General features: G+C 36.1%; 1 protein-coding gene across 1 annotated transcript in view; it reads left to right on the top strand.

Moving 5' to 3' along the window:
• Nucleotides 1-18792, top strand: part of LOC116746884 (A disintegrin and metallopeptidase domain 3-like) — a 92865-nt gene that overhangs the window by 37327 nt on the left and 36746 nt on the right. The window contains exons 7-10 of the mRNA XM_032618653.1: nucleotides 4760-4821; nucleotides 12941-13013; nucleotides 13249-13415; nucleotides 14513-14594. Of these exons, the coding sequence (XP_032474544.1) occupies nucleotides 4760-4821; nucleotides 12941-13013; nucleotides 13249-13415; nucleotides 14513-14594 (384 nt within the window). The remainder of the gene's footprint in view (nucleotides 1-4759; nucleotides 4822-12940; nucleotides 13014-13248; nucleotides 13416-14512; nucleotides 14595-18792) is intronic.

Genomic DNA, 18792 nt, shown 5'->3' with positions numbered 1-18792 from the left:
AACAGAGTGCTATGTAAAAAATAACACTGAGCAGATAACAGTTCTTGGAAGGTAAAAGCATGCTGAACCTATGTAAAAACTCAAAAGAAAGTTCACAAGATAAAATTCCAGAAATCACACAAAAACTAAAATATAAACAAAAATGACAGGGAAATTTGAGAGATAAGAAATTCAGTTAAAATAACAATATGGGTGATGTAATCTGAGTTCTGGTACAAATAAACATAGAAAATTGAGTTGAATAAATCATAAAACAATCCAAGAAAAATTCTCAGAATGATTTAAGTGGAGGTTCTGGACCAATATTTTTAAAAATCTGGTTTTTTATATATAAAGAAGATGCAGAATGGCATGGTCTTACTTAGCAGCAATATTGGAGGTTGAAAGGCAATACAACAGTTACTTAAAAGGAGGAAAAGTGATTTCCAGCCTATAATTCTATACCCAGTCAGAACTATAAAATTGAGATTTTTTTTGGTTGAAGCCATTTCTTTCCTCCCTATTGTGAATTGTCCTTCCTAATGTGTGAAACGAAGCACACTTTTAAAAAAAGAGACTCTAATCTCATCCCGAATGAAAATAATAGCCAGCCACAATCACAACCAAATTCATAAGGGGTAGTTGCCAAATACAGTGAACTTTCAATCAGATCAAAAGATGGAACAACTATGTACGCTTCCTCAAACTGTATTCTTGAGAACCACTATTAGGTCAAATACCACTAGATTTTGAAGCAACCAATTCCCGACTGTCAGTGGTTTAACATCACATATGTGCTTTGCTCAGGCAAAGACCAAGGTAGATGAAACTGCTGGTTGTTTCCTTTTCTAGCTTCAACACGGGGCCCCAAACTGTCCCCCACTAGTTTTTGAATCTAGACAGGAGTTAAGGGAAAAGAGTGTCTATATCATCCCCTCTTTGATGCTGCTGGCCCTGGACAGCTCTCTCTCACAGACTTCTCTCTTGGAGAAGGAGCAAACATCATTCTTGGATAATTGGCCATTTCTTATAAAGCAAGTATAGCAACTGCCGGGCCATTACTGGTCCATGGCCTTTTAGGCATGGGGCCACACAGCAGGAGGTGAGCAGCGAGTAAGCGAAGCTCCATCTGTATTTACAGTCGCTCCCCATCGCTCACATTTCTGCCTGAGCTCCTCCTCCTGTCATATTGGTGGTGACATCAGATTCTCATAGGAGTGCGAACCCTACTGTGAGCTGCACATGCGAGGGAGGGATCTAGGTTGTATTCTCCTTATGAGAATCTAATGCCTGATGATCTGAGGAGGAGCTGAGGTGGTGATGCTAGCGCTGGGGAGCAGCTGCAAATGCAGATTATCACTGGCAGAGAGGTTTGACGACACAGAGACCGTCATAAATCAATTGCTTGTAGACTCATATCAAAACCCGATCAGTGAGTGGCAAGTGAAAACAAGCTCAGGGCTCCCACTGATTCTGCATTCTGGGGAGTTGTATGATTACTTCATTATATATTACAAAGGAATAATAACAGAAATAAAGTGCACAGTAAATGCAATGTGCTTGAATCACCTGAAACCATCCCCACACCCAAGTCCAGGGAAAGCTTGTCTTCCATGAAACCAGTCCCTGGTGCCAAAAAGGTTGGGGACTGCTGAATTATAGTATAAGACTTGTGCTTGTAATATAGTCAAGAATGTCTAACTAGGGAGTAGAGAAAATGGCTTCTCCAGGGGGGGTACATAATATCCCAGCAATCTGTTATCCAGTCAAGTTTCCATTATACTCCAAAAACATGTGTGCTTTTTCAAAGACTTTGCGACAGTATTACATAAGTCAGTAAAGAAAACAGGAATTGAATGAATTTAACAGATTTTGGTAGAAAACCACAGAATCATGGCAATAGTTTCAGAAATACCACTTGGCAACATTCAGTACACGTTCATGGTAAATAGTAGGAATAGAAAACTTCCTTGATCTCATAAAGAGCATCTATTAGCATCCGCAGCTAATGTATAGAATGTAAATGACTGAATGCTCCTGTTATGGACTGCAGGCTTGTGTTCCCCCAAAATTCATGTTTTGAAACCTTAACTTTCAATAGGACGGTATTAGGAGTTGAAGCCTTTGGAAAGTAATTAGGGTTAGATTATGTGTGAGGGTGGGGCCCTCATGGTGGGATTAATGCTCATACAAAAAGGAAGAGGCACGGGATCCCTCTCTCTGCTCGCCATCACATGAGCGTACAGGAGATCTGCAAAGTAGGAAAAGTGGTGTCACCAGCCATCACATCTCCTGTGTCTTGATCTTGAAGTTTCCAGCCTCTAGAAATGTCAGAAATGCATGTTTGTGGTTTAAGCCACCTAGTCTATGGTATAGTTGTTATAGCCCCAAACTGAAGAAAACCACCCCTGAGATTAGGGATAATGCAGGGTTGTTTGCCTTCACTACTTCCAGTCAACATTTTACTAGAGTTCTTAGGTAGTGCAAAAGGAAAAAGAATAATAATAAAGGGTATAAATTTTTGAAAGGAAAAATAACCCTATTTCTTTAGTGATCTAACTCTCTACATAGAAAGTCCTAAAGAATCTCCATTAAGGCAATCCGGACTAATTAAGAGAGTCTAGCAAAGTCACAGGGAAAAAGAAAGATAAGATATTCATTTTCCCCAAATTGACCTGTAGTTTCAGTGTAATCCCAATCAAAATTCCAGAAGACATTTTGTAGAAATTGATTGTCAAATTCATAAGGAGATGCAAATACCTAGAAGAGTCAAAGAGTTTTGAAAATTGAAAAAAAGAACAAGGTGAAGAACTTACATTGCTTTTCCTTAAGCGGCCAGATAGTAAATATTTCAGGCTTGTGGGGCATATGTTCTGTTGCAGCTACTTCACTCACCCTTTGCAGCGTGAAATCAGCATAGACAAACTATAAACAAATGGGGGTGGCTGTGTTCCACTAAAATATTGTTTTACAAACAGGTGGTTATACCATGGGCCGTCGTTTGCTGACCCCTGCTGTGGAGAAACATATCGTGGTTTTGGTATAAGGGTAGGCGTATAGGACAGTGGAGCACAATAGATGAGAAGTAGACCCAAGTGCTCTTGCCACAATTATTATCCACAAAGGTGCTAAGGCCTTTGAAAAGTAAAGAATGATCTCTTCATCAAATGATGGAAGAAGATGGGATTTCCACATGGAATAAAAAGGGAATTGACCCTTATTCCAAAAACATGAATTAAAGCATAGTCAAGGCTAAACATAAAATTTCTAGTAGGGGACTTGGAGACACCACATTAATGAGCCACAAGCCTGTGAAGAGATGTTCAACATCATTAATCACCCAAGAGCTGCGAATTAAAACCTCAGTGAGGGGGCTTCCCTGGTGGCGCAGTGGTTGAGAGTCCGCCTGCCGATGCAGGGGACACGGGTTCGTGCCCTGGTCCGGGAGGATCCCACATGCCACGGAGCGGCTGGGCCCATGAGCCATGGCCGCTGAGCCTGCGCGTCCGGAGCCTGTGCCCCGCAGCAGGAGAGGCCGCAACAGTGAGAGGCCCGCGTACCACAAGAAAAAAAAAAAAAAAAAAAACCTCAGTGAGATCTCAGTACAGACTGACAAGAATGCATGCAATGCAAAAGATTGACAATACCAAATACAGGCAAGAATGTGGAGCAATTGTCATTCTTATTAGTTCTTGGAGAAAAAGCAGAATGATCAAACTACTTTAGAAAGTAATCTGGAACTTTTGTACTACTTTACACATATACAAGTATCATGCGGATCAGGTTTTCCAATTCTAAGTAACCAAGAAAGAATGAAAGACTATAACTGCCCAAAGACCTGTCCATGAATATTCATAGCCACTATATTTACAATAGCGAAGATGATTAAATAATCCAAAGGATCATCAATAGTTAAATGTATAAACAAACTGTTTTGTGTTTCTAAAATGGCACACTTCGTAGCAATAAAAACAAATGGATCAGTAATAATCACAGCAACACAGATGTGTGCTGAGTGAAAGAAGCCAGATATAGAAGAAGACATGCAATATGATTCCACTTGTGTGAAATTCTAGGGTAAGTTATTGTAACCTATGGTGAGAGAAAGCAGATGGCTGGTTGCCTTGAGACTTGTAGGCTGTTAACTTGGAAGAGGGTGATGGAAACATTATTTATTTTAATGATGGAAAGGGTTGCATGGATGTAAATATTGCTACCAGTTCACGTAACTTTATTCTTAAAATAGATGCATTTTATTGAGGGTAGGCCACAATAAAGTTAATATAAATAATTACAAGTACAAAAAGGATGATAAAATTGAGGTAACGTTAGGGGGAAAGTTAATGGGAATTTGTTTAGCTTGAAGGTTGGGGTGAGGGACCAAGAGGAAGGTTTTCAGAGGAAGGAACGAGGATTCTCCCTCATTTCAGTAACTTTTTTAGAGGATTCTAATTCTCAAGATTATAAGGTGAAAGCTTCTGATTTGTTCCTAACATTTTCATAATCTCACCAGCTTATTTACTCAGTGGGCATCAATCCTCTTATTTCTCTAATATCTATAGCTTTATGTATTTGTATATGTATCTACCACCTAACTATCTACCTATATCTCTCTATCTTTCTGTCTGTGTATCTGTCTATAACTCTGTATGTGTGTGTGTGTGTGTATGTGTGTGTGTGTGTGTGTCTGTATGTATATAATTATATAATGTACCTGATAATTACAAACAATGTAAAATTTTTTAAATGTTTTATTTAATTCATGTTCTCTGTTTTGCAGAAAAATTCTGGTGTGCTGTTGAAAAGAGTTCTGAAAATACAAGTCATTATGGATAAAGCCTTGGTATGCATTATTGATATATTTCATTGTATCTTTTTTGTATTTAAATTGAAAGGGGACATGTAAAAGAATCTTTATTTGCAATGCAGATATATGTCACTCTGTTCAAAATCTGTATCTCAGTATAGCAGTACATAAAAAATGTTGTCAGTTGCCTTTCCATTGGCATGGGGGAATCAATACCAATATTTATTAGAAAGAATGTAAAACTTCATATATAAGGGAGGATTGTATTGCACTGTAATCTATTGTATTATAACTAGTTGCATATACTTCTGGATCCACCCAAAATTGTGGTGAAACTCTTCCTTAAATCAATTTCCATTTTAAAATAAGCTATTTCATTTATTACTCAATTGAAGATCCTTTTATTAAATACTATCTTTTATAAGATTATTTTATGCTGTGTAACTGCTTGGGTTCTCTGTTGGAAATTCCATTTTTAAAAAATAGGAAGAATAATTCATAGGAACATATTTGATTATGAAACTTTTTGTTTATACAATTAGTTTTAGCAAAAACTTATGGGCAGGCAGCAAGTTAATGAAAAAACTTGCTTTGTCCATTATCACTAGTAATTTTGTATAAGTCTCTCAATGAGTTTCATGATGTTCTAGGTTTTTTGCATAAAAGGAAATATTCAGATCTTTAAATAGTTTTTATAAAAGTATTAACAGGAAATAATGATATGACACTAGCTCTGGGACCCCTGGGCCCTGCAACCAGACTCCAGGACCCAGCTCTGCCTACCAGTAGACTGGCAGGAACCCCAGGACTTGGCTTCACCCACCAGTGGGAGGGCTACAGCCCTGGAGTCTTCTGGACCTTGACTCCATACAGCCGTGAGCCAGCACTATCCCCAGAACCCCCTGGAATTTCACAGTCAGCTGCCTTATGACCTGGTCCTGACAACCAGCAGCTGGCAGCCTGTGCCTGAGGCAGCAGTGGCAACCACCTGAACCAGGAGCCAAGAAAGCCCACCAGACTTCCCACATAGTCAGCCTGCCACAACAGGAAGACCCACACAGCCCACATTGGGGAATGACTAGAGTCTATACCACAGGTGAAGAGAGTGGAGAATGCTGCTGGAACACACAGGAGGTCTTCTGCAAAAGGCCACTCTCCAGCATTAGGAAACACAACCAACTTATCAGGTACATAAACATACAAATACTAACTTAGGCAAAATGAGGCTACAGAGGAACACATTCCAGATGGAGGAACAAGATCAAAGCCCACAAGAAGATCTAAGTGAAGTGGAGATAGGCAACATACTTGAGAAAGAGGTCAGGGTAGTGCTCATAAAGATGATCAAAGAACTTGGCAGAAGAATGGATGCACAGAGCAAGATGTCAGAAGTTTTAAGCAAAAAGTTAGAAAATATAAAGAATGACCAAACATAGATGAAGAATACAATAGCTGAAATGAAAAATACACTAGAAGTAATCAATAGTAGACTAAATGATACAGAAGAATAGATCAATGAGCTGGAAGACAGAGTAATGGAAATTACAGATGTGGAACAGGAAAAAGAATGAAAGGAAATGAGGACTGTTTAAGAGACCATTGGGACAACATCAAGCACACTAATACTTGCATTTTAGGGGTCCCAGAAGGAGAAGAGAGAGAGAGAGAAAGGAACAGAAAACATATTTGAAGACATAATAGCTGAAAACTTCCCTCACATGGGGAATGAAACAGATATCCAGATCCAGGAAGCCCAGAAAGTCAATATAGGATTAACCCAAAGATGAACATACCAAAACATATAGTAATAAAAATGACAAAAATTAAAGATGAAAAGAGAATATTGAAAGCAGGAAAAGGAAAATAAAAAATAACATAAAAAGGAATTCCCATAAGGCTATCAGCTGACTTTTCAGCAGTAACTCTGCAGTCCAGAAGGGAGTGGCACAATATATTTAACGTGTTGAAAGTGAAAAACCTACAACCAAGAATACAGTACACAGCAAGGCTCTCATTCAAATTTGATACAGGGATCCAAATCTATACAGACAAGCAAAACCTAAAATAGTTCAGCAACACAAAACCAGTGTTACAAGTAATGTCAAAACAATTTTGCTAAGAAAAAAAGCCAGGTCCAAAAACTGGAAACATAAAAATTATGAAAGAAAAAAGCTCACTAGTAAAAGCAAACATACAGTAAAAGTAGGATATCATCTCACATGCAAAGATGGAAGGAAGGTTAAAAGACTTATGTCTTTTAACAAAGTCACCTGTATCCAGAATAAGGAATAAGGAGATACATAAAGCAATTAGATGTAAAATGAGATATTAAAAACAGTGATTGTGAGGGGAGGAGAGTATTCATGCATGGTTGTTAAAATGTATTTGAAATTAAGAGATCAGCAACTTAAAACAGTCATTCATATCTATATATCTATATCTTTATAAAAACCTCACAGTAACTGCAAACCAAAAACCTATACTAGACACACACACAAAAGTAAAAGGAATCCAAACATAACACTAAAGATAGTCTTCAAATCATATGAAAAGGGAACAAAAGAAGAAGAAAGGAACAAAAAAGACTTATAAAAACAAGTCCAAATCAATTAGCAAAATGGAAATGAGAACACACATATCAATAATTACTTTAAATGTAATTATTGGCGCCAATAAAGAAAGAAATAGAGTGGTTGAATGGATACAAAAACAAGACCCGTATGGCCTGAAAGACTCTCACTCCAGATCTAAAGACACACAGACTGAAAGGGAGGGGATGGAAAAAGGTATTCCATGCAAAAGGAAATCAAAAGAAAGACAGATTAGACATACTTATATCTGACAAAATAGTTTTTAAAAAGGGACTGTTACAAGAGACAAAGAAGGACACTGCATAATGATCAAGGCATCAATCCAAAAAAAAAGATGTATCAATTGTACATATACATGCACCCAGCATGGGAGCACCTCAATCTGTAAAGCAAATATCAATGGACATAAAGGGAGAAATTGACAGTAACACAATAACAGTAGGCAATTTAGCGCCCCACTTGCATCAGTGAAGAGATCATCCAGACAGAAAATCCGTAAGGAATCAAAGGCCTTAAGTGACACATTTGACCAAATGGATATATTGGTCATTCCATCCAAAAGCTGCAGGATGCACATTCTTTTCAATTGCACATGGCACATTGTACAGGATAGATCACGTGCTAGACTATAAAACGAGCCTCGGTAAATCTGAGAAAATTGAATTCATATCAAGCATTTTTTCTGACCACAATGCTATGAGACTAGAAATGAACTACAAGAAAACTACTGCAAAAGACCCCCAGACACATGGAGGCTACATAATATGCTACTAAGCAACCAATGGGTCACTGTAAAACCAAAGAGGAAATAAAAACTTCCTGGAGACAAATGAAAAGCAAAACACAGTGATCCAAAAATCTGAGACACAGCAAAAGCAATTCTAAGAGGGAGGTTTATAGAGACACTAGCTTGTCTCAGGAAACAAGAAAAATCTCAAACAATTTAACCTTACAGCCAAGGGAATTAGTAAAAGAAGAACAAATAAAACTCAAAATTAGTAGAAGGAAAGAAAGCATAGGAGAACAGAAGAGAAATAAATGAAATAGGTATAAAAGAACAACAGAAAAGACCAATGAAACTAAGAGCTGAATCTTTGAAAAGGTAAACAAAATTGATAAAACTTTAGGCAGACTCATCAAGGAAAAGGAGAGAGGGCCCATATCAGTACAATCAGAAACGAAAGAGAAGTTACAACTGACACCACAGAAATACAAAAGATCATAAGAGACTACAGTGAACAACTGTATGCCAATAAAATGTACAACCTAGAAGACATGGACAAATTCTTAAAAATGTTCAGTCTCCCAAGACTGAACCAGGAAGAAATAGAAAATAAGAACAGAACAATTGCCATTAATTAATTTGAATCAGTAATTTTTAAACTCCCAGCAAACAAAAGTCCAGGACCAGATGGCTTCACAGGTGAATTCTGCCAAACAGTTAAGAGAAGAGTTAGCATCTATTCTGCTCAAACGATTCCACAAAATTGGAGAGGAAGGGACCCTTCTGAACTTATTCTGCGAGAACAACATCACCCTGGTATGAAAACCAGACAAAGATATCACAAAAAAGGAAAATTACAGGCCAATACCACTGATGGACATAGATGCAAAAGTCCTCAACAAAATATTAGCAAACCAATTCCAACAAGGCATTAAAAGGATCATACACCATGATTAAGTGGAATTTATCCCAGGGATGCAAGGATTTTTCAATATCCACCCAAAAAATCAGTGTGTTACACCTACAGATAGCCAACAGCCACATAAAAAAACAGATGTTCATCTCAATAGATGCGGAAAAAGCTTTTGACAAAATACAACCTCCATTTATGAGAAAATCTCTCCAGAAAGGGGGCATAGAGGGAACATACCTCAACATAATAGAGCTCATATAGCACAAACCCACAGCTAACATAATACTTAATGGTGAAAAGCTGAAAGCACTTCCTCTAAGATCAGGAACAAGACAAGCATGTCCTTGCTCACAACTTTTATTCCACATAGTATTAGAAGTCCTTGCCACAGCAATCAGGCAAGAAAAAGAAATCAAATGAATCCAACTTGGATAGGAAGAAGTAAAATAGTCACTGTTTGCAGATGACATGATACTACGCATAGAAAATCCTAAAGACACCGCCAAAAACTAGGAGAGCTCATTGATGTATTTCATAAAGTTTCTGGATGCAAAATTAATATACAGAAATCAGTTGCATTTCTATAGACTAACAGTGAACTATCAGAAGGAAAAATTAAGAAAACTATCTCATTTTACCACTACATCGAAAAGAATACTCCCTAGGAATAAATCTAATTGAGGAGGTGAAAAACCTGTACACAAACAGATGGAAACATACACTGTTTCCATAGATTGGAGGAATTACTATTGTTAAAATGACCATACTACCCAAGGCAATCTACAGATTCAATGTAATCTCTATCAAAATACCAATGGCATTTTTCACAAAACTAGAACAAATAATTCTAAAGTTTGTATGGAAACACATAAGACTGCGAATAGCCAAAGCAGTGCTGAGGAAGAAGAACAGAGAAAGGCATCACACTCCCTGACTGTAGACTATACCACAAATCTGCAGTAATCAAAATAGTATGATACAGGAACAAAAACAGACACATAGATCACTGGAAGAGAATAAAGAGCCCAGAAATAAACTCATGCACTTATGGTCAATTAATCTACAACAAAAGAGGCAAGAATATACAATGGAGGAAAAAAACAGTCTTTTCAATAAGTGGCGCTGGGAAAACAGGACAGCTACATGTAAAGGACTGAAATTAGAACATTTTCTCACACAATATAGAAAACTAAACTCACAATGGATTAAAGACTTCATGTAAGGCAGGAGAGCATAATACTCCTAGAAGAAAATATAGGCAGAAAACTCTTTGTCGTAAATCATAGCAATGTTTTTTTGTTTTGTTTCATTTTCATTTTTTTCATCTGTCTCCTTGGGCAAAGAAAACAAAAGAAAAAAATAAACAAATGGTCCCTAATTAAACTTAAAAGCTTTTGCCCACCAAAGGAAACCATAAACAAATATAAAGTGAACCTACTGAATGGGAGAAAATAGTTGCAAATTATATGACTGATAAAGGGTTAACATCCAAAATATATAAATAACTCATACAACTCAATATCAAAAAACAACCCGATTAAAAAAAATGGGATAGACATTTTTTCCCAAGAAGACCTGCAGATGGCCAACAGGCACATGAAAAGATACTCAACATCACTGATTATCAGAGAAATGCAAATCAGAACCACAATGAGATGTCACCTCACACCTATCAGAATGGCTATCATCAAAAAGGCCACAAATAACAAATGTGGTTAAAAAGGAACACTTGTACACCTGTTAGAGGGACTGTAAATTGATGTAACCACTGTAGAAAACAGTATGGCGGTTCCTCAAAAAATTAAAAATAGAACTAACATATGATGCAGCAATTATACTCCTGGGTATATATTTGAAAAAAATGAAAATATTAATAGGAAACATACATGCACCCCAGTGTTCATAGCAGCGTTATTTACAATAACCAAGGTATGGAAACTACCTAAATACCCATCAACATATGAATGGATAAAGATGTGATACACACATGTGCGTGCGCGCGCGCGCACACACACACACACACACACACACAATGGAATACTACTCAGCCATAAAAAGTAATGAAATTTTGCCATTTGCAACAGGATGGATAAACTTGGAGGCTCTGTTATGCTAAGTGAAATAAGTCACAGGGAGAAAGATAAATATGTATGATACCATTTATATATGGTATCTAAAAAATAAAGGAAACTAGGAATATAACAAAAATGTAACAGACTCACAGATATAGAGAATAAAGTAGTGGTTACCATTGGGAAAAGGGAATGGGGAGCGGCACAATAGAGGTAGGGATTCAGATGTATCCACCATTATGTATAAAGCAAATAAGCTACAAGGATATATTGCACAACACAGGGAATATAGCCAATATTTTATAACAACTATAAGTGAAGTATAACCTTTAAAAATCGTGTGTCACTGTGATGTACATCTGTACCTTATATAATATTGTACGTCAACTACACTTCAATAATATATTTTTTTAAATGTAAACATTTCATCAGTAAAATCCTGTGTAACTCTGTGATATTATTGTAGTCTGTCTTATTTCTTCTTGTGTAATCAACCACAAAATAAATTATTTTACATTAAATATCCAATTGTTGTTTAAAGAAATTAAGGAAAGGAAAAACATATTTCATATTTACTATTTCCAAACTCTACATTTCTTCTCCTTCTCACAGGTTGGTTTTTCTGATATTTCTGTTTAACCTGTAGTAATTCATTTGAATTCAGTTTTTGTTCATCTGAAAGTATCTTTATTTTATCTCTGTTTTTAAATATTGTATTTGGAAACAGAGGAATAGGAATAATAAAAAGAACAGCTATACTCTCTCTACTCAGATTTATTAATACTATTTCCCTTTATTACTTGTGCTGTCTCCATGTAAAAGTAAGTTGTAAATTGCATTTGTAGCTTTTTTTTCAGTGTGCATTTACATAGAATAAGATCATATATATCCACAATCAAGTTATCCATCTAAGTAAAAATAACATCATTGAAATACTTTTTATCAAGTTTACAATCAAGTTTACTTGATTGCATTGTGTTTGGATGATGTGAGCTAAGTGATACTGTGTTTTATATTCCAATGTTTTATGGCCTAATATGAGTCAATTTATATAAAAGTTTCAGGTATACTTTAAAAATATCCCTCTCATTTTTTATATAAGCTTGTATATATGCATATATCAAAGCTTGCTTGAGTTTTTAAAACCTTTAATATTTTTGCTGTAAATTTGCTGCTTGTAAATTTGTCAGCTTGAGCTATTAATGATTATGAGAACTATGTAAAAATCCCTCACTATGATTGTAATTTTCTATATCTAAATTTGTTAAATTATATATGTGTGTGTGTATATATATATATGTATATATATAGTTGCTCTACCATTAATTATAAGTAAGCTTAGAAATATGTGTGCACACAAAATTAGAAATGTTTCAGTGAAAAATGTTGTGATTTTTTTCCCTTGAATGAAGACATGTTCTTGAAATTGTTCACTATGTAGTGCTCAGAGCTCTGTGTTTAGAAAGTACATGTTTTTCTCCAGGATATACAGTCATGTTGTCTTATGGGAATGAAGACAAAAGATGGCAACACAGCTGAGCAGGCAAAAAAGACTTAGGAGTTTAGTTAGAGATTTGAGTCCTGGTTCTTACCCTTATTAGTTATGCAGTCTTGGAACCTTAACTTTTGATCCTAAATAACTACATGCATAAAGAAGAAGATACTCATCACCATCACATTTTAATATGTAATGTCCCTAGGCTTAAATCTAGAACTTATTAAGCATGTGATAAGTCTTAATTCTGCTTTTGTCCTTTCACTTGAGCACTGCATTATTTTAATATTTTTATACCCATTGAAACGTGGTAGTTTAGTCATTTTTATTAGTGATTAAAAAACAAAATTTGCCTTTCGGTATGATTATATGGGCTCTGAAGTGGCACTTGCATCTAAGAAAGTTGTCCATATCTTTAGTCTCATCAACACTGTGAGTATTTATGTTTCATATTTAAATAAGAAACATTCATATTAATACAGTAGCATTGTTTGAATAAATAGCATATGCACTTTTATAAACTATATATTCCTACCAACTAGTTTCTTCCACCGATGGATTTCATCTCTAAAAATTAGTAAATCGAATATATTAGCATTACATAGAGAGATATAGTGTTATATTTTTGATTACCTAAAACCATTTATCATGTATCTTCTGTTTTCAGATGTATTCTCAGCTTAAAGTGTTGGTTACATTAACTTCTCTGGAGCTCTGGTCAGATCAAAATAAGATTTCAACTAATGGGGATGCTAATGAAGTTCTACAAAGATTTGTGTCATGGAGAGAAAAATTTTTATTTCAAAGGTCCCATGATATGGCACACTTATTAATGTAAGTGATTTATTTTCATTGGTATAAAGTTTATCAAATTACTTGTAAGTTAACCATCAAAATTATATACAAAATTTATTATTTATGATGACAAGACATCTCAAAAATAGATTATGTGGGTACTGTGTTGGCAAAATGCAAGCTGTAAAAATCTAATAAAATGTAAGACACGAAAACATTGTAGGCCATTATCCTCAGAGTGGGCTGCTTACCTATGGAAGTTTAAAGAACTGATAATATGGAAAGCCTCGGGAAAACATAGGGCCTCTATGGTTTTAAAGATTTTCTCAGAGGTAGATAATTGAAACCAGCATTTTAACATTAAATAAAGCATACATTAGTTAACAGAATGCAATAATTGCATGTAAAGCTGGTTACACTGGAAAACATAAGTATGGTAATGTGGTGACCTAATGGTATTTCTATCCTGACCTAAGGTGTAGCTGTTTAACTGCTTGCACTGTAACTGTCACGAGTCTTTATATACATTTTTATTTTACTAGTTTGATTATTTTCGATGGAAAAAACAGAAACACGGTTCTGAAGATCTTAAGCAATATGGAATATATTTATGAATCTCTGGGTGTCTCTGTAGAATTTAAGGTCAGGCTTGGGGATGGAGGAGCAGCATTAACTAAGGACTGAAATGTGTGAGGACACAATACATCCCATCTCTCTTTTTCCTAGTGACTGTGCTGCATATTGTCTTTCTCATTCTGTCCTCCAATCCAACACTTTTCATGCAGTCTAAGGTTTTACAATCTGCGAATCATGGCAGTAATCTACCCTGACTTTTATGTCTTTGCATTATATCCATCCAGTGTTGACAACAGTGGTGATTAATTTCTGGAAGGATTAGGCACTGCTGGATTTTAAGCTATGTATCATACGATGCTAAAGTTGCCTTTAGAACTTAATTTTGTAGGCACCGTGGGAGATTACCCAAATACAAAATGATTGAAAGCATTAGACATGATACATAATATTCATGTCTAAAAGAAAGCAGCAGCATTATTGAGGAATCCAATTCTTAAAAGATCATTAAGTTTTTAAAAATTTAAAGTGCGTTTATCCACAAGAAAAATTTTATTATTTAGTTATAGGGACCATCCTAATTATGTAGGAGCAACATATCATGGAATGGCATGCCATCCAAAGTTTGCTGCAGGAATTGCTCTGGTATGCATTTTATTCCCATCTCTCCAGTAACTATATCACAGTTTGAAATTTAATATCCACTTCAAGGAACAGAAGTACATATAGTATATCTACCATTTTATTAAATTAATATTCTTATAGTGCTTTATTTTTTATTTTTTTGCGGTACACAGGTCTCTCACTGTTGTGGCCTCTCCCTTTGCGGAGCACAGGCTCCGGACGCGCAGGCTCAGCGGCCATGGCTCACGGGCCCAGCCGCTCCGCGGCATGTGGGATCTTCCCGGACCGGGGCACGAACCCGTGTCCCCTGCATCGGCAGGCAGACTCTCAACCACTGCGCCACCAGGGAAGCCCTATAGTGCTTTATTTTTTACTTTAATCCTCAAATGTTATCATTTTTAAACAGCTTTTTATTGTGGTAAAATACATATCCCATAAAATTGACCATCTTAACAATTATAAGTGCACTGTGCAGTAGTGTTGTCTATTTACATTGTTGTGAAACAGATGTTTAGAACTTTCACCTTGCTTAAATGAAAGTCTGTACCCTTTGACCAACGAGGCACCATATTCCACACCTCTACCCTCTGGCAACCACCATTCTACTGCCTGCTTCTGTGAGTATGATATTTTTAGATCCCACATATAGGGTGGATCATACAATATTTGTCTCTCTGTGTCTGGCTTATTTCTCTTAAAATAATACATCCAGCTTCATCCATATTTTTGAAATGGTGGGATTTCATTCTATGTATTGCTGAATAATATTTCATGATACTTATATACATATATATTTATATGAATTATATATATAAATCCTATCATAGTATACATTTATCCATATATAGAAACATTCTCTTTATGCATTCATATGTCAATGACCACTTAGTCTGGTTCCATATCTTGGCTATTATGAATAATGCTGCACTTTACATGGGAGATGGGAGTGCAGATATCCCTCTGAGATAGAGTTCAGTTACTTTGTACATTTACCCAGAAGTGGGTTTGCTGGATCATATGGTGTTTCTATTTTAATATTATGAGGAATCATTATACTGATGTCCATAGTGGTTGCACCATTTTATAATCCCACCAGCATTTCACAGAATATATTTTATTCATTACATCCTCACTAACAGTTGTTCTTTTTGTTGTTGTTAGCTATCGTAATAGGTATGAGGTGATATCACATTGTGGTTTTGACTGTATTTTTTTTTTTTTTTTTTTTTTGTGGTATGCAGGCCTCTCCCATTGCGGAGCACAGGCTCCGGACGCGCAGGCTCAGTGGCCATGGCTTATGGGCCCAGCCACTCCACGGCACGTGGGATCCTCCCGCACCAGGGCACAAACCCGTGTCCCCTGCATCGGCAAGCAGACTCCCAATCACTGCACCACCAGGGAAGCCCCTTGACTGTATTTTTATGATCACTAGTGATACTGAGCATCTATTCATATGCTTTTTGGTGTTTTGTGTATCATCTCTGGAGAAATATTTATTCAAGACCTTAGCCCATTTTTTAATTGGATTATTTGATTTTCTTGTTGTTGAGCTATAGGAGTTCCTTTTTTTTTTGTAACTTTGCATTGCCTTCATCCAGTTCCCCCTCCTCTCAACCCCTGCTCCCAGTACCCACAAATCTAGTCTCTTTTTTATGAGTTTATTTGTTTGTTTTGAATTATAATTGACCTACAACACTATGTTAGTTTCTTTAACGTAGTAATTCGATATTTCTATACACTTCAAAATGATCACCACAATAAGTCTAGAAATGACATGTCACCATACAAAGATATTACATAGTCATTGACTGTATTCCCCAAACTACATTTTGTGCCCGTGACTCATTTATTTTGCAGTTGGAAGTTGTATCTCTTAATCTATTTCACCTTTTTCTTTCCTTACCCAAACCCCTCCACTCTGGCTGCCACCTGTTTGTCCTCTGTATCTGTAACTCTGTTTCAGCAATTTTTTAAATAATAATTCTTTTCTTAAAATATATTTACTTAGTAGGTTGCACTGGGTCTTAGTTGTGGCAGGTAGGCTCCTTAGTTGTAGCCCCCGGGGGTCCTTAGTTGCAGCTTGCCAGCTCCTTAGTTGTGGCACACAGGCTCCTTAATTGTGGCATTCGAACTCTTAGTTGCAGCATGCATGTGATATCTAGTTCCCTGACCAGAGATTGAACCGGGCCCCTTGCATTGGGAGCCCAGGGTCTTATCCACTGTGCCACCAGGGAAGTCCCTGTTTCTGCTTTGTTATGCTTTTTCATTTGTTTTTAGATTCCACATATAAGTTAAATTGTACAGTATTTGTGTTTCTCTGTCTGACATGTTATACTTACTATTACATGCTCTAGGTCCATCCATGTTGTCTCAAATGGCAAGATGTCCTTTATTATGGCTGTGTAGTATTCCAGTGTGTGTGTGTGTGTGTGTGTGTGTGTGTGTGTACATATATTTATTCTTTATCCATTCTTTTATTGATGGACACTTAGGTTGCTTCCATACCTTGACTATCATAAATAATTCTGCAATGAACATAGGGGTGCATATATTTTTTCCTTTAGTGCTTTTGTTTTCTTATGGTGAATACCAAGGAGTGGAATTGTTGAATCATATGGTAATTTTATTTTTAATTTTTTGAGGAATCTCTGTACTGTTTTCCATAGTGGCAGTGTGAACTGACATTCCCACAAGGAGTGCACAAGAATTCCCTTTTCTCCACATCCTCAACAATAGTTGTGGGTTGTTTTTATTTGATAATGGCAGTTCTCTCACGTGTGAGATGGTATCTCATTCCGGTTTCGATTTGCATTTCCCTGATGATTAGTGATGTTTAGGAATGTTTTCATGTGCCTATTGGCCATATGTATGTCTTCTCTGGAAAAATATCTATTCAGATCCTCTGCTCATATTTTAATTGGGTTGGTTTTTTCAGTGTTGAGTTGTGTGTGTTCTTTGTGTAATTTTAATATTAACCCCTAATCAGCTATATCATTTGCAATTATCTCCTCCCATTCAGTAGGTGTCCTGTTAGTTTGGTTAATAGTTTTCTTTACTCTGCAGAAGCTTTTTAAGTGTGGTGTAGTCTAATTTGTTTATTTTTCCCCTTTGTTTTTCTTGTCAGAGGAGACAAATACAAAAAGTTACTAAGATGTCAGAGAGCTTATTGCCTGTGTGTTCTTCCAGAAGTTTTATGTTTTCAGGTGTTACATTCAAGTCTTTAAACTGTTTTGAATTTATTTTTGTGCAGGATGTAAGAGAGTAGTCCAGTTTGATTTGTTTGCATGTAGCTGTCCAGTTTTCCCAACATTATTTCTTGAAGACGCTGTCTTTTCCCTATTATATATTCTTGCCTCCTTTACCAGAGATTAATTGCCCATATAATTGTGGGTTCATTTCTGAGCTCTCTATTCTATTCTATGCCAGTGAACTATTGGTCTGTTTTTGTCCCAGTACCATACTGTTTTGATTACTTTAGCTTTGTAGTAAAGTTTAAAATCAGGCAGTGTGGTACTTCTAACTTTCTTCTTTCTTAAGATTGTTTTGGCTATTCAGGATCTTGTGTTTCCATAATCATTTTGGAATTGTTTACTCTGGTTCTGTAAAAAATGCCATTGGTATTTTGATAGGAATTGCAGTGAATCTGTACTGTCTTGTGCTATATGGTTATTTTAACAATATTCATTCTTCAAATCTTTAAATACAGTATATAATTTAATCTATTTGAGCTGTATTCAGTTTCTTTCATCAGTGTCATGGTTTTCCAAGGATAGGTCATTTTTCTCCTTAGCTAGATTTATTCATAGATATTTTAATCTTTGTGATGTGATTGTAAGTGGGATGTTTTTCTTAATTTCTCTTTCAGATAATTTGTTGTTAGTTTATAGAAATGCAACATAGTTCTGTAAATTAATTTTTATCTGGCAACTTAAGCATGTTCATTGGTGACCTCTAGTAATTTTGGGGGTCTGTCTTCAGGATTCTGTCTATATAGTATCATGTCACCTGCAAACAGTGTGACCATTTTACTTCTTCCCTTCAAATTTGGATTTTTAAATTTCTTTTTCTTGTCTGATTGCTGTGGCAAGGACTTTCAATACTATGTTGAGTAAACGTAGTAAGAGTGGGCATCCTTATCCCATTCCTGATCTTAAAGGAAATACTTCCAGATTTTCACAACTGAGCTGTGGGCATGTCATATATGGCCTTTATTATTTTG

This window comes from Phocoena sinus, chromosome 21 (genome assembly GCF_008692025.1).
Source record: "Phocoena sinus isolate mPhoSin1 chromosome 21, mPhoSin1.pri, whole genome shotgun sequence".
NCBI classification, from domain to species: Eukaryota; Metazoa; Chordata; class Mammalia; order Artiodactyla; family Phocoenidae; genus Phocoena; species Phocoena sinus.
This window is presented reverse-complemented; position numbering and strand designations above follow the sequence as displayed.